Source organism: Protomyctophum parallelum (assembly GCF_964188405.1).
Source record: "Protomyctophum parallelum genome assembly, chromosome: 21".
Classification (NCBI taxonomy): Eukaryota; Metazoa; Chordata; class Actinopteri; order Myctophiformes; family Myctophidae; genus Protomyctophum; species Protomyctophum parallelum.
Window position 1 is genome coordinate 24,528,465 of NC_139713.1, and position 18,217 is coordinate 24,546,681.

The window sequence follows — 18,217 nt, forward strand, 5'->3', positions numbered from 1 at the left end:
TTCATGGGTTTCTTTTCTCACCTGCACATATTTCTCTTTTATTGATGTTACCTTTTTTGTACTGTTTTTTATTGTGCGAATAAAACTAAGCTAAACTAAACGGCAATTTATCATCGACTATAACGTTAGCTCAAACTCCTACATTTTGTGAGAAGTTTTAGATGCATGGGCTATCACATACAGTATAAGGCCTTTATTATATAGCCTATGATATCGATGGGGAATCTCTCTCTCTCCCTCTCCCTCTCGTTGTATGGGAGACGTCATGACTGACAACAGCAATTGAAAGTAGAGTTCCCAAGGATTATGGCGAATTTTGAATTTTAAAAATCGCTTAAGAAATGAACGAGATATGCCTTAGCCAGTGGTCTTGGCTAACAAAATGTATTTTTCTAGCTGTGAGGCGACGTGACGGGCACACCTATGTAGATTTTCATTAATTTTTCAGATCATTGTCATTGCAGTGCAAACCATTAAATAATAGCCTGTTGTCTTCCCACTAAATGTTTGGAACCAGGGCGGGTGGGTGGGCAGATGGCTTAGCCCCACAGAGCCAGTCTAAGCCCAGGCTGTCTGAGGAGGAGAGCAGCCTGCTGCTGTTACTTACACTAAGCCAAGGATTACAACTCAGTTTATGAACACGACGGTCTCTACGGTATTTACTTGAAACGTAGCAATCAACTGTAGGACAAGGGCATGACCATTGCAGGCTCACAGGTGCCAAGGTCTGAAGCCTGATTAATACGTTGTTGTATGAGCAACATTATCCCCGACCAAAAACAGCAGAGCCAAAGCTCACGCACGCACATTTAGTATTCAAATTAAAAGGTATAGGGAAGTGATATATTTTGGTTAAAACTAAACATTTTTGTTTGTGCAGTAGTAGTTTTTTTATGTCAAAAAGTGGGTCTAAAATGTGTTAACAGTCATGTGGAATGGCCAAGGGTATAAAGACTTCCCCTACTCAAGATGCTCTCTATGCTCAACACTTTGGGGAGGAGGACTGCAGGAAGAACTGCTAATGAAGGCTGGAGGAGGCAAATTGCTTGAAAATGACTGTAATCTAGCACACAATGTAATTTAGGAGAGGAGCTAAGGGGCTTAAATCATCTCCCCTCATCTCTGCATGCCTTCTTGGATCCACAGAGCTGGGTTGCTGCAGAATTAGATTGGCAATAAATCACCTCCAATTCAATGTACTGCACCATACACCTCTACGATGACTACACCACTTTTCGACCAATGTTCATATAATTGGTCCTCACCAATGTACATGATAAAATAGTACATGTGTTTTCCTAAATACTTGAGACCACAATCTTACACCCACAGTATTCGCACACCTCAATGTAACCATCAAAAACATAACCTTCAACTGATTCTGGTCTGCTTTCAACTCCTGTCAGGAAACGACAATACAACATACTGTAGTAAAATTTGTTAGTGTTCATTTCAACTGTCAAGTGTGTAGAACCAATGTAACCAAATGGTTTTACAGGCCCATTTAGGTAAAATCAGTATAACTAGCCGCTGTTGGTGTCTTATAAGCGGCGCGCGCCCACCCACACACACACCCACCCACAAACCATGAAAGCACTCCATGCTACTCATTTTCAACCCTGTCTTCATATAATTGGTCCTCACTAATGCTCATAAGATGATAGCATGTCCGTCTAGTGGCTACTCACTCACTGTGTCTCAGAGGAGGGCTGTGGGCAGTTCACTGCCTACCAGTGACATCCAAAGGGAGGCGGGATCAATGTTTATGGACATCACCTAAAAGCTGAGTTGCTTATCACCTAAAAGAGTTTGAAAATGGGTGAAGTGCTCCTTTAACTTCAGGTCTGGCCATAGTATTGAAGGAGAATGCCCTGTTACACTGTAAGAATCCAGAATGTTAATCTTATACTCCAGCGGTCTGCCTAACCTGCTCCCTGGCTTGCTTTATTTTCACTACCGCAGCAAGAAGACAAGAGTGTAATGGATAGCGGACAAGGAATGATGCACACTGTAGTAGCTGGCACGCACGCACGCACGCACGCACGCACGCACACACGCACACACGCACACACGCACACACGCACACACGCACACACGCACACACGCACACACGCACACACGCACACACACACACACACACACACACACACACACACACACACACACACACACACACACACACACACACACACACACAATCTTTGGGGTCCTTGACATGAAATAGTTTGAGAACTACTGATATAGAAACATAGGATTTTCAGAAAACTGTCAGGAATTGGAAGGCCATTTTTTAAATATTGTCTCAGGTCTAAATGGGTTAAGCTTATCTCGTCTACTGTTGTTCCTCATGCTGTCAGTGTCACTTGCGGTACACGTTTGTTTGTTTGTTTGTTCCCACCCCAGTACCGCCAGTGGGCTCTGCTTTCCCTGAGGGTTCTGTGTAATTCTGTAGAACAACAATCTCCCTGCTCTTAAAGCGTCGTCTTCTAAGATGTGCTGAGCGGGGAGAAATATAATAGCAGAGCCTGAGCGCCAAGATCAAATATCACATTCACAATAATTAAAAAATGTCTTGCAGTCTATTTGTGGCTTGTCTGACGGGAATGAGAGAAAGAACACAGGCACGATGAAACATACACAAGTTAAGGATGAGATATAAATGGTCCAAGTACAACTAGAGGGTATCACCGTACACGTCAGGACAGCATTGGGCCTTTGACTTTCCTGAGGGTCTCATTTCTGCCAGGCCAAACTGAACCCTGAATAATTAATGACTCGGCAAGGTGACCATGTAGAGCCGCAGGTCACACCGTGCTGTGTAGTTTGCTACCTTCCATCCTCAGGTCTATACTGTCCTGTTGTAGCAAAACACCAGCTGGCTGCACAGCGCCGCGCAGCGCAGCGCAGCGCAGGACAGGACAGGACAGCACCTTAAGGGGTGCGTGAAGCCCAACACACACCGGGTGCGGCAACGCCTGGAAAATAGAACAGTGGTGTATCGGAGCGTCAGGCGAGGCGTCAGCGCGCGTCGGACGCCGCCAGTGTGGGATAGGTTCAGTGAAAATAACGAAGGCGGGCGGCTGTTTTGACGCGCGGCGTTCGCAGACGGTGTGTGATGGGCTTCAGTTAAACTAATAGGTTTAATCGATTACAAAAAATATATATTTTATTTCAATGTCTTTATTGGTTACAGTCAGAAACCATATTTTATACTTTTCATGTGCTTTTTTTCGTAAATCAATGCCCTACATTTCGTCATGCTACAGTGTGACACGAAAGTAGCCAAGTTGTAGATCGGCTATTTTGGCCATTTTAAATTCTGAAAAGTAACAGTTTTGGATATTATGAGGTTTCCATCAGACAATAAAAGAGTTTTCCTTTTTTTATGTACAGTAGTGAAAATAGCTGATCTACAACCCAAAAACATTGTGATGTGGGATTGCAGATCAGCTATTTTTGCTCTTTGTTGTACTCAAATGGTTTAGGCCTATTGACTGCGGAAGAAAAAACAAACCATATACCACAGCCATTGCTCTTCCTTGACATTAATAGTCCTGGCAAATCTTTGATGTGTGCTTCAAATCATTGTGCTGTCGGGAAATTAATCCTCTCCCACACAACCGTAAGCCAGATTATACAACGGGTGGTTCCGGCCAAGCATTCTGATGAGATGTAATATAGGCTCTCCAGCCGTGCTCAAAACACGACGAAGGACACCTAGCCTAGCCTTCAAATTGAATAATATATCACTATAAAATATTAGTCTGCCGTTGATTAGAAATAGAGCCAACTGGTCACCCTTGATATGACTAATAGCATTGTCCATCAGTTGTGCTGCTGAATTGGTGACGTGGCTCCAAGGCTACCAGTTTAGAGATGCATGTGAAGTTCCATTCACTAGTTTGGGACGTCTAATCTCTCTTTTGGGTCTCGACCTCAAGTTTGGGCACCACGATCACTGGTCTATATGAACACAATAGGTGACTGGGCAGCAGGGAGAGTTGGGCGGAGAGAGGAGAGGGACGTACAATTCCATGTGCTTTTACGTTTGCCATCATTATTGACACTTGTGCATCGGGTGTACAACTGTACATGCAGCAAACAGTGGGTTAGGGGACCGACTTTCGAATGAATTAATCAATCGTTTAACCAATGGTGTTAAATGTTTACACAATGTTCAACCATGAACATCCATACTGTGGCCTTATTTTGTGGATATGCATATGTGCATATGTCAGTCTGACATCATCAAACCCTCTACACTCAAGACATGCTATATATTGCCATGGCCAAGGCCATATCTGTTTTTCATTGTGCATTTTTTTGGTCAAAGTTGATCCCATGCCAAAGCGGCAGCACTCCGTCGCCCAGCAGTCTGCCGTCACCCAAGCGGATGCATGTACACACCGATCTGCCCCAGCAGCACGACCTCCACGCTCTCACGGAGGAGACTGCCGACAAGCGGCGCCGCCATCTGACCAGGGAACGCCAGTGACGCCACCGCCTCACGGAGGACGCTGCCACGAGCCGGCGCCTCCTGAACAGAGAGCAGCATCTCTGAGCCAGACTTTCTTCTGCGACATCTTTGCATCTTTTGGGTCTGGCGATGATAACTATTTCAACTTGTTTTGAGGTAGAATTGAGGTCACAGTTTGCAAGTTATCATTTTTTTCTAACTGGGGCAGAGCGTTCTTTGTTCCGCTGTCTTTGAATCTTGGATGCAACTTGATGCTCTTCACATTTCAACATTTAGTTGAAATGAAGTTGTTGGACAACAGTGTAGCACATATAGCAAGTAGGGAAAATAGCCGATCTACAAACTCGTGTCGAAAACACATTGTGAGTTTGTATTGTATTGTATTTTTGAACAAATGTTAAAGTGAATTTTAAATCTGGCAGTGAGTGTTGTGAAAATGTAATGAATGAAAAGTATTAACTCATTCCCTGCTAAGGATGACTTTTGTTTCAGCAAGGCATGCTGTTTCCAAACGCTCTAACTCTAGAACCCAATGGAATATATTTTCCCCCCATGAACACAGCATACATAATATCCATGTCGGCGATTGACCGGGGGAGTGATGAATGAAAAAAGCCTAGTAAGGGGAGAACGGGTAGTAGTGAGCTTGTGACAATAAATAACTAACCACGGGTGAGTCTTAACTGGGCACACATGTGTCTTAACCGGCCACACATATATAATGACTATATAGTGTGCAAATACATATAAACAACAAAACTGGTGTGGTGTACTTTGAATCATATAGCATATATCATAACTAATTGGTTAGTCATAATTGTTAACTCACAAGCCGCTTCTCCCTTCATCACCCACCACAGTGTCTTAACTATTTGCATATCAATTGTTCCACAGGCAGGAAGCCTTGTGGGCTTCACTCTTTGACTTCTCAAGATAATTCTTTGGGAGTGATCTTTTGATGATATTATCTTTAGGGTCTCCAAACTAGACCACCTGGGGCTTAGGCCTTCCTGTTTGACTGATAAGTGACAGACGAGCCATTCTTTAGGGTAGGAGCCTAGGCTACAGTCTTTGATTAGCTGTCCCGTCCCCCCCACACACACACACACACACAGGGACAAAAGGGGACAACCCACTGCATGAGGGAGAGATACTGTATAAAGGGATGCGTTGAAAATGACTGGGGGAAGTTGGAAAACGGAGGAGGCCATGAAGGACTAGGTCTTGACCTGGTCTGAATGTGCGATACGATGGAGAGATGATTTTATATGCTTGTAACTTGATGTAACATGGGAGATGCATCATTGATTGAATAAAAGAAGGACTTTGCCTGGGAAAACGGAGCTCATTTCTCGTTCTTGATACATTAGGAAAATAAGGTGATAATCTAAAAACCCCAGGAAGAAATTACACGACACTGGTAATAAAATATTGTTGTGACAAATAGAAATACAGCAGCATATGTATGTCTGTCCGTGTGTGTGTGTGTCTATCTATGATATACTGTACAGTACATATCAGAATATACTATATTGCTATGCTACAGGTGATGTCACTGGTTACTATGGCAACAGTCTACTGTGATACATAGAGGTGTGTGTGTGCGTGTGTGCGCGGTCATTTCCAGTTTAATTTGTTCATCATGTATCCTATGTGAGCTCTCTACTTATTTTAAAAACATTTATTTAACAAGTAAAAAACACATTGAGACTCAAGTCTCTTTTACAAGTGTGAATTGGCCAAGAGAAGAGGCAAAAAAAGAATGCAACACAGCTCTGCCAGTATCAATAAATACAAAACAATAACAGCGACAGACATACTGTATAACAAACAAACATTATCCACAACCTAAGAAGCTCAGGAAAAACAGTAAAGTATAATAACAATAAAGGCTAATATATACATTCCAGGGCCATTGAAGGAGAGTTACGACATCTCCATTCACTTCATGGGGCCAGTGGCGGCTCTTCTACATAGACTTCTATTGGCGAAGAGCATAGTAAAGTGTGACCTAGACTGGAAGTTGGTAGAATGCACTGGACTCAGGCAACAGCCCAGCTTTAATTTAGATCGTTTTTTAGAAATAGTACAAGATAAAGATTAGAGACTTTAGTTGTTACTGCATAATACTTTAAAACATTGCACACATGCCTAAAATTGCTGATATTTGCGCTGCCCTTGTTGAAAACAATGCATTTCAAACTCCAGTTTGTCACACACCAGGGCTGCATGAACAGCGCTCGAGCGCTGTTTTGCACCCCCTCAATGGCGCAACTCTCCCTCAATGGCTCTGATAAATACTAAGAAATGAAATTTGCAAATACACACAAAAAAAGACTAGAGAAGCAACGTTTGCTAAACGTCAAAGCAGGAGTAATGACTGGGAAGTGTGCCAATGGCAATCCTCCTCTCTCCTGATTGGATAAAAATCGGTATCCTGAACTGAAAATGTATTTTCTGGAGATTCAGGGAGACTCCTGTTACTGAACAAACACTGTAACAATGAGTGCTACACAATTTATAGAGCTTAATTTAAGAAAGAAATATCACTTACTGCACTTATAATTTAAAATGTATTTGAAAACACGACTTGGTATAAGTTTGCTCAGTATACGAAAAATTTATTCTAAGAAACATTGTTGGTGTGTGTGTGTGTGTGTGTGTGTGTGTGTGTGTGTGTGTGTGTGTGTGTGTGTGTGTGTGTGTGTGCATGCATGCCTAAAATTGCCAATGCATCGCGATGCATTGATTTTACACTTTGTTTCATGCTGAAAATAGCAGATCTACAAGTTCACATCATACACAGCATTTTCACCTCATCTTGTGTTTTCCCATTTTTTTAAATGTACAATGACATCATCACTCAACGACATCAAAACATCACAAACATATCCTTTAAAATGATTCATCAAATGCATGAAAACAATATTCAGCAACTTTTACCAACGAGTGAAGCCACCCGGAACAACTTCATTCAATTCAATCCAATTGTGTATTTTGAGGGGGAGATCAACAGTAATCGGCCTCCTTGACTGGCCAACCAAACTCATGGGTTGTGTGGATTTGAACCGGAAGTTATAGTGCAAACATTAGAACTCAATAATTGAGTTCTAAAGCAAGACAAATCCAACTTGATCTACGCTGTGAGAGATGTTCTGCTGGACGGTACAGCTGAATGGACCAAAAAGATCCAATTATGCTGTTGTGCCAGTGGAGCACAAGCTGTACGCTTTTGGAAGATTATGTGACGGTGACAAGGATCATATTGATGTGAATGTTTTCCACACAGTGTCTTTATCCTGGGTGAACTTACCCCTAGTAACAACTGGGAGAGAATGCAAGGTTGAGCCTCTCTCCATGCTTGTGGGGCACACAGCTGTGTTGATAGAATATATCGTCTACATCTGGGGAGGGTATCCTTACTGCAAAGTCCTATTTGCATTTGACGTGGACACCCACAGATGGTTCATGCCTAGGATTTCTGGGACTGTTCCCGAGGAGAGAGTCGACCACTCAGCCGGTGTCTGGGGGAAGGTCATGTATATCCATGGAGGATCGACCTGGGGGACTGAACACGACGACATCTACAAGTTGGACACCACACCACCACAATGGTCTGGACTTTTGACACCAGAGGCACTCTTCCACCCGTTTCTGTGTGTCACAGACACTCTGCCACCATCATTGGGACAAAGATGTTTGTATTTGGGGGAAATGGGAAGGGAAACATCAGAGTATTTGATACAGAGACCAACCTTTGGCTGAGAACACCTTCTCCACAGCTTCTTCCAGAAGAAAGCTACGGCCATTCAGCCTTTGCCTACAATGGAGAGCTGTACATATTTGGTGGCTGCAATTTGTTCCGGAACCTCAATGATCTGTGGAAATTCAATCCAGAGACTTTCTCCTGGAAGAAGGTTGAGCCCAAGGGGAAAAGATCCAATTGGAGAATGGAAGAAAATATAATATGCTGTTGCATGGTGGGAGATCGTGCTGTCTTCTTTGTAGGAGGCAATGGACCCAATGACTTATGGATTTTGGACTTGAGACCTAGCCTGACGACATTATGCAAGCTAGCACTTATTCAGTATGATCTGGAACAGTTGGAACTGCCACATCACCTCAGGTGGGAACTGGCAGTCATGACTACAAACATGCAGGGGTCACAGGTAATGAAGTCCAGGGGCGGCCCCGTTCATGACGTCATCATTTTAATAATTCATAAAAATTTCAAAGCATGAACAGCATACACAGCCAAGTAGAAAATACTCAAAAGCAGCTTGCTTGATTTTAAAACATTTTTTTACTTAAGGTATAACTGGAAGGCAGCATAGGCTATACAATCGCAAATGTCAGCGCTGCTAGTGCTAGATTATTTAAATTAGATTATTTTCTGTCCGTTACCCGACAATTAAAACCCATTTTTAATGCTTGCGCAAATTGGTTGCATTGTATTAGGGCTACTGCCTAGTGCCTACCGTCATTGCGCCGCATTATCACGGCCCGGTTAAAAACGAGAATGATACACACCATGAACTGACCATAGACAATATCCCCTTTACAGCTCTCTCTTTATTAACTAATATAATTCGCCACAATCGCCAGCCTATACACGTAGGACTGGACAGAAAGAGAGTGCAGACAATATTCCATACTATTACTAGGCTGTTGCTCTGCGCTCTGATGCCCTCTCCACGCCGCCGGCATGAACAACAACAACAACTCCACGTGGACCCACGACGACCCACGTATGAATTAGATAGTTTATAAGAAATGGCACGGCGGCCATCTGATGCCCTCTCCACGCCGCGCACCGTGGGCCCGTGGCACATGAACAACAACAACAACTTCACGTGGACCCACGACGACCCACGTATGAATTTGAACGTTTATAAGAAATGGCACGGCGGCCATCTGATGCCCTCTCCCCACCGCGCACCGTGGCGCATGAACAACAACAACTCCACGTGGACCCACGACGACCCACGTATGAATTAGATAGTTTATAAGAAATGGCACGGCGGCCATCCTTGCAGGCAGTGACAGTAACAGAATGAGAATCCTGTAGGCTGTAACCTGTTCATTTTGGGAATGATACTAATTTGAGACCAATGTGTGGGTCGCAGACACATTTTCCTGCTCTCTAGTCCCTTAATTTTTTGGTTGAATTATTATTTAAAAACATAACCCAAAAAAGCAACATTTTTCATGAATTTCATGAAGAAATCAAAGAAAACATTCCATAAATTAGAAAACAAATGTTTAAGAAGAAGTGAATATAGCCGATCCACAAGCTCACAATGTGGCGCGAAGCAGTTTGGGTCCTGGAAGACAGACAAATTTCACTTTTGGGTTAAGGGCTAATAAGTTTGGGAACCAGTGACCACTGTGCTATCTACATCCATTGCATGGCCCACACATTAAACCTGGTTATGGTGGATGCCTGTGAAGTCAATTGCACAGCAATGGGATTTTTGAGAGTCTGTAAACCTTCTTTACACAACCAGGCACACACCACGCGTGCCGCAGACGTACAGCAACCTTCTTTACACAACCAGGCACACACCACACGTACCGCAGACGTACAGCACTGAGCCACACGAGATGGGCTGCTGAAGATTTTGATTAAACGATGATGAGAACCTTTGAAAACATGAGGACCAACAGTTAAAAAAAAAAGCGATGACATCTGGAGCGAAATAAAAATAATTCTGCCAGTCAGTTGGCGTTTCTATGGAGACTGAGAGCGAGGACCCAGACGAGTAGGATCAGAGGAGACCTGCCCTGTTGAACAGCCAGCTGCTCGTTACCTTATGGTCGTCACGAGCACCCTTGGCCAGAGAGTGGAAAGCACCTCAGCAACCACCCAAACCATGAAAGGAAAATGGGACAGTCAGCTATTCTATCCTGTTTTGGGCACACTTCTGGGCGAGTGTCGAGACAGATTCCCCGCCCAGTCATTGGCCATGTCTAAAAGTGTCGATGCTGTGTTCAAATGTGATTACAAACTGCAAACTGACTCAACATCAACCCTAAACTCGCACTGACTGAAATGACAATGGTGTCGACATAGATCCACTGAAGACATCAGAATGGAACTTGTGTCTGGACATTATCCAAATTACGGAAAACTTTTTTGTTTAGCAGAAGAGATCATTGATGCCTATGATGCCAAGACGAAACGTTGGATATTGCTGCATTAAGGTAAGACAATGGTTAATGATTAATTTGAACACTTAATTTGCACTAAATATTAAATGAGTGGGGCTCCTAGTGGGTAATGTATAAATTCAGAACCATGGACAGCACTGTTTGCAGTGTGCATGTGTGTGTGTGTGTGTGGCTTTAAGCAACTAGTCGACTATTCAACTAGTAAAATTCACTAGAATTGAAAGCCCTAGTGTGCGTGTGCGTGTGTGCGTGCGTCTGTGTGAGAGACAACAAAGTGAAACCCAACCCACCCAGAAGACATATGGTAGCAGCAGGTGTTGACCTCTTGACCCTGTCCTGTCCTACCATGACCACTTGAACCCCCTGTGTTAGGTCGTTGACCGGGGTTCCCCTGGGCTCTATAATAGGCCCCTGTCTTTTTTCAGGCTCTTCACTAAATCTTTTCGCCGTCATAAAAAACATCAATCAATCAGTCAATCAATTATTTCTTTTCACAGAACTATTAGAAATCAATACATCAAGTCACAGTTCCAGATCTCAAGATAAGGTTATGCTGATGGTGCCTATAGCTATAGTAGGTTTTTTGAAACTTTTTTCTACAGGTGCCTTGAAGCGCCAGCCTGTCAACAATCACCCGGAGCAGTAGTCGCAATGTAGTGGTGGCCTTTTCATGATTGGCTTGCCAGCCTGTCAGTCAAGGTGGCTGTGCCTTTGTATTGAGCCGCTGAGACAAAAACAGTCCTTTTCATGTTTAGCTGGCCTCTAAGTCATGTACACATGGTGCCATTGAAAAAGAGACCCTGGTCTCAATGGATTTTCCTGAAATAAAGGTTTCAATCAATCAATCAATGAATCAATGAATCAATCAACTTACCTGGATCATGTAGAGCTGAGCAATCCGATACTCGTCCACACTCATCGGCATGGGGATGTGGTACTCCTTGATTAACATGGTTGTGCTTGATGGGGTAGGTTGTGTGTGTGTGTGTGTGTGTGTGTGTGTGTGTGTGTGTGTGTGGGTACAGTGCGGGCACTCTTGCTCGTGGAGGTGCACTACCCAAGCACCATGTGCAAACAGCCTGACGTCATTGTCACTCGGGCCTGTCAAGAGGAATAAAGAAGAAATAAATGATAATATGAATTCAGGTTACGTAAAAATGGAAAATCTATACATATACAATATAAACAGTACACTGCCATACTCTGTTTCCCACACCACACCGGCTACTTGTGCCGTTGTTTCTATAATACAAGGACCAGGGTAAAGCATCTTGGATAAAGGCGCTATATAAATGCACCATTTACCATTTACCAGACTAACAAGATCCTGACTAAGACTTGAGTGATCGACACACATACAGTAGGTCTGTCACAAGAAATATTACATAATCGCCTAATCGCAATTATTTGAGATAATCACAATTATTTGACCGTATGGTCGCCACGAGCACCCTTGGCCAGAGAGAGCACCAAGTCATAATCGTTGAAAGCATTGTCATACATTTCCAAACATAAAAAGAAATAGTGGAAATGGCCGGTCTGCAAGCTTGTAGGTCGGCCATGTCAACATTCGTATATATATTTTTAAATTATGTCATTCATTTGATTTATTTGTACAGTATATTTGTCAAATCTGCCCTGTGGACTTTTTGTTTACGAATCCTGAAAGCCAGACATAAATTATATTGTATTCATAATCTGTTCCAATGTTCAATGCCAAGAACACGATGAAATTGTGCGACGATTAATCGTCAAGCAAAATGTCACTATGGTGAAGCCAGGAGAGACTGCCTTGCTTGGATATATTTTCCTCGTTCATCTGCAGTCTATACCTCCCGGGAAACCTAGCAGTGTCTTCTTTTTGTTTATGTTTCTCTGCCACTCCTGACTTCCTCATGCAATAACTCATCTCTCTCGCACTGCTGATTTTGACAGCACGTTTTTATGTAGTAGTCTTTTGAATACAATTTCATTTAGTTTTAGTCATATTTTAATAATCTGAAATGTTTTACTGTTGGTAGTTGTAACATTTTAGTCTACTTTTTATTTGTTTACGAAATTGTCAGTATATTTAGTCTTAGTTTTAGTCATCTAAGGTTTGTTTTTATTTTGTTTTCATCAGCGAAAAAAGGACAGAACATTTCTCCTTGGCCTTCTGACCTTCTCCATACAGCACTTCTCCATTTGTGCTATCGGGGCGAGCAAGTGCATCTGTACTGCTCTTATTTGCTGCCGTTTGCTAAATGTCACCTCTGCTCTTAGCCTAGCCTCTACTACTCTCTCATTCTGTAACGTCATGCTGTGGCTCATCATCAGCTTTATACTGTACCTCTGGAAGTACTACAGCAGCAGAGCAGGGTTTCTCAAGGTGGGTGCCATGGCACCCTAGGGTGACCTGACGCAATGTAATTCAAGGGTGCCGTGGATGAAACAATTTACAGGGGTGACCTGAGCCAAAAATGTTAGTGGTTTCCTCGTCTCTACAGCTCTTTAGCAAACAGAAAATAAAATTTCAGGTCAGGATAGCAATTTCATCCATTCAGGAGAGAGAACTCACACAGGATAAAAGGACAAACAAGTGAAATTGGAAGTGACGAAAGAAATAAATGAACACACAACTAGAACCGGAACACAAGCTGATAAACGGTCTCTGTGGTGTTCTCTCTCCTAGGTTGGATGGAAAGAGCAATAACATTAAGCTTTAACTTTTAAACTAATTTTCTTTAAACCTGAAAAACAATATCAGAGCACCTAAACAAACACCAACTAGTCCACTGTTTTGTCTGCCAACATTCTTCTTAATTTACATTACATTTGCATTTACTTACTAGTAAGCTACTTCTCATGTGTGTCCTGGTGCGTCGCGGCTCAACATCCCTGCTCCAGATCTATTACAAGGTAATCCAGTGACCCAGTGACTTGCCCATAATGCTCAGCCAACCTAAATCCCAACAGAGAGGGAGAGAGACAGAGAGAGAATCAGAGAGAGAGAGAGAGACAGAGAATCAGAGAGAGACAGTCCTTTGTCTATATAGCCGTGCAATAAGCAGGTCCCTTCATTTGGTCGTGTGCAGGAACTATGCAGAGTGTGCCGGGCGGTCATAAAGTAACAGAGGCTGTTCCTGAGAGACTTGTACACGGTGTGTGCACGGTGTGTGCACAGTGTGTGTGCACTGATCCACGGCCACGCCTCTGCCAGCACGTGCACCTCTAGAGACCTACGATCAGTGGTGTAATGTCACCAATACATTTACTCAAGTACTGTGCTATTTTTTACTTTACTGGAGTATGTCCAATTTGCAGTACTTTTACTTGTACTCCACTATACCTCTCAGAGACATATATTGTACTTTTACTCCACTACAATTATTTGATCCTTTATTACTATTTAGTTAAGATTTCGTTTTAGGTTATTACAAAACATAATTGTCATTTCAGTCCCTTTTTAAACTATAAATAAAAAAGAGAGCACGTTAAAAGTCAAATTTTCTAGTTTGTTGTCCAGGCGGGTTCAGTTAAAAAACTACAGCAGGGAAAAAACATGCCTGCCAGGCTGCATCAGTCTACTAGTACAGTACACCGAAATGTCAGCAACGCAGCTGCAGCTAATACAATTCATAATGGGTGTGTTAGACTTTAGGTGCATTTCACAACACTGTCAACTACCGTCTAGGCTTGGTACAGTCACACTCAATCTAGTACAACCTGCCAGCCACACTGTGGTGTTTAACATGGAAACACTGGAAAACAAACTACTGAATCAGCCTATAGTTTCATGCCTCTTGAACGACCCATTTGTCAAAGATGTTTGATCTGCAACAGCCTGTTGATCTGCAATCAGGCTGCTCCTCAAAAATGAGGAGCAGCCGATAGATGAGTTGAGGAGTCAGTCACATGACCTCACTGGTTTAATCTTGGTTGGATTAGCCAGATAGTATATACTGTATAGGCTATATCCCTTGGGAATACTGTCATCTAAGTAAAGGGTTTAAGCGGTACCATGCTGCTAGCTAAGCTTACAAATAAAACCACGTGTCTCTTCTTTATCAACAACATATTCCGTCTGTTCTGTGATTTAATCTAAAATCTCTGATAAACTACATTACATAAGCACGCTATATTATGACTACTTGACATGCCGTAAACCATAAGCCCATAAACAAAAGCCTGATAAAGTAAATACATACAGAAATAAAAAGCCCTATTAAGCCAAAACACAGTCAGACAGTATGGATCCATGCATGGACATTCAGGACAGCCATGCATTTCTCTTTCATCAGCTCTCAACAAGCTGCGGTGAATCAGCACATCAAAGCCATTGCTGTGCTTGTGTGCGTGCCTGTGTGTGCGTGTGTGCATGCGCCACGACTCGGACCAGCGATATTGCATGACTTAACAGTTTATCATCCACCTTCATGCTAATTGAACCTGTCTGTCTGTCTGTCTGTCTGTCTGTCTGTCTGTCTGTCTGTCTCACAGGTAATCAATCAAGAGAGGACAAGAAAACAAACATCGTAATTACAATTGTACCAGAGTGAGTCAAATTGTACAAATGTGTATGTACATATGTATAAATGTGTATATATAAATGTACTATACGTATAAATGTGAGCACTATGTACACTGCACATAATATTATGCACAATATATGATACTATGTACACGTTATTCACTGTGTGTGTGTGTGTGTGTGTGTGTGTGTGTGTGTGTGTGTGTGTGTGTGTGTGTATTGCATTTCCACTGTACATTGTGTTGCATACCCAGCAGCAACACACACAGGTTATGGTTCAGTCACCACTAATGAGCAGAACACTACTAGCCCCAGTACTGCACTGGGTCTCAAAAGTTTTCCTGTCGAGGACCCCCAAAATAATTTGTGCCAGGGACCTTCCCAGAAGAGAAGATATGCGTTAACAAATAAAAGATTATTTTTAAATCTTCTTAAATCTTCCAAACATGTTAGCTTTCTTTTTAAAGTACAGCATCTATTGAATGTGAAGTGGGAGGTGACAAACTTACGTATAGAGGCTATGCGCGTGACATAATCGTACCCGTAAGTTATGTTGCATTCACACGGGCAATGCAGTCTACCATTCATTGTCAATAGAAGCCAGCGACATGACGTTGCAAAGATGCATGTAGCTGCTCCAACTCACAACGTGTCTTTGCATCGTTTCATCTGCCTGTGATTACGTTTTTGTTTCATAAAAATCCAACTTGAAAAATCCAACATAGACATTCCGTGCAGGTGATAATTTTAAAGTGTCAGGAAGCGCTCGTTTTCTATAATGCGACGTCAAATAGAAACAGGTATATCACCTGTCAGGACCGTTGAGTGATTTCCAACGCTCCATGCTGCTCAATGTTTTGCCACTCAGTCTACATGAGGGGGCGTGTCCCGGTGGAAAAGTGAGCGTGTGCATACTCTCTATTGAGCCTACAACACACAGTATGGCAGCCCCCTAGTATCTATTGAGCCTACAACACACAGTATGGCAGCCCCCTAGTATCTATTGAGCCTACAACACACAGTATGGCAGCCCCCTAGTATCTATTGAGCCTACAACACACAGTATGGCAGCCCCCTAGTATCTATTGAGCCTACAACACACAGTATGGCAGCCCCCTAGTATCTAGGTGTAGATCCTGCAGTGATCCTCTGAGGCCAGATGTAAGTTCCTGAGGACTAGTAAGACTATAGAAAATAATAAAGAAATCACTAACATTTTGTAAAAAAAACAACAAAAAACAAGATCCTTGGCAGGCCTCCGGACATTTTTTTTCTTACCATGGCAGGATATAACACTGATCACAGTACTACAATATTCTTCAGATCTTACCTTACTGGTATACTGCATGATGAATAAGATGCAGTCTACCACACACCAGAGCAACACACGCGTTCATAATGCCAACAGGCAAAGTACTACAATATACACATACAGTAGATCACATACTGTATCAAGTACTGTTGTACATCCAAGGACTATGCTATACACTCTCATATACTGTGCCTCCTCATACAGTACAAATATAGGCTGTTGATCGGACGTTGTACTTTATTCTGTACATTTATTCAGTCCAGAGAAAACAGGAGGTATGGTCTATGCTGCTCTCACATTTATATCTATATGATAGGATATTACATATAAAACTAAAACTGTATATTCTCAAGAGTTAATGGAGGATTTACTATGCATTCTGGGTGATTTCCCCAGCCAGCCAACGCGCTGCCACCGGCGTACAGCGGCCAAGAACGAACGGACGGCGACGAATCGTGCCGCACATGACAACCGGCCAACCACCATTAACCCATGAAGAACCACATGACAACCGGCCAACCACCATTAACCCATGAAGAACCACATGACAACCGGCCAACCACCATTAACCCATGAAGAACCACATGACAACCGGCCAACCACCATTAACCCATGAAGAACCACATGACCACACACACACACACACACACACACACACACACACACACACACACACACACACACACACACACACACACACACACACACACACACACACACACACACACACACACACACACACACACACACACACACACACACACACACACACACACACACACACACACACACACACACACACACACACACACACACACACACACACATATATATATATTCAACAATTTGCACACATTTTCATGTTTTTTTTTAAAGAAATAGCTATGAGCTTGCTATTTTTGAAAAGCCAAAATGTAAAGATTCTGTTAAAGTGGCTAACATCTAAAGTGACGGCCCGGGCCGTAGCGTAACGGTCTGGGCACCGGACTGGTAATCCAGTCGCAGTGTGCCGCGGGTTCGACTCCCGGACCCGACACGGCCTTTACTGCATGTCATCCCCCCATCTCTCTCCCGTTTCCTGTCAGCCTACTGTCTGTCCCTTCAAAAATCAATAAAAGGCGTAAGCCGCAAAAAAAAAAATCTTAAAAAAAGAAAAACATCTAAAGTGACACGTGTGATTTCCCGGTGTTAGTTCAAAACATGTTGCACACCACGGTTGGCTCGCTCCATCAGACAGACAGCAAACGGAGAGTCCCCCACCCAATCCTTGTGGGATTAGTGCGTGCCGCAAACATCATTAGTGGTGAATTTATCGATTACAGCATTGCAAGCGCCCCAAAAACGTACAAGCATTTGTCGTGACAAATACCAAATAATTATGTTCAGTATTTGCCTGCAGCCACAAAGCAGTAAAAGCAAGCAGCACATTGCGTCCTGTATGTGTATGTAATCCCACCCACCCCACCTCTATACTGTGTAACAGAGTCTACGCTGTATATATCCTCGAAAGCGCAATAATTATGGTTGCTTCTTTCTCAAACACATCTCTCCTCCATTTACAGTTTTAAGCCGCTCTGACTGCAAGTCAAACACCTTACTGTAACAGCCAGGCATCCTTTCCTCCATGTCGCTCCCATCATCTCATCTCATCCACCTGTATTTTTAGCCACTTAAAAACCCTGTACACTTTTGTTGTACAACAGCAAAATAGCATAGAATTGTTTCAGTTTGTATAGATTGTCCGTTT

General features: G+C 42.8%; 1 protein-coding gene across 5 annotated transcripts in view; it reads right to left on the minus strand.

Annotated features, from left to right (window-relative positions):
• Positions 1 to 18,217, minus strand: part of pitpnm2 (phosphatidylinositol transfer protein, membrane-associated 2) — a 63,271-nt gene that overhangs the window by 39,713 nt on the left and 5,341 nt on the right. For all 5 annotated transcript variants that reach the window (XM_083793899.1, XM_083793897.1, XM_083793896.1 and 2 more), the window contains exons 2-3: positions 13,477 to 13,589; positions 11,523 to 11,749 (exon numbers count right to left, since the gene is read on the minus strand). In XM_083793899.1, coding sequence (XP_083650025.1) covers positions 11,523 to 11,600 — 78 coding nt within the window. In that variant the 5' untranslated portion in view covers positions 11,601 to 11,749; positions 13,477 to 13,589. The remainder of the gene's footprint in view (positions 1 to 11,522; positions 11,750 to 13,476; positions 13,590 to 18,217) is intronic.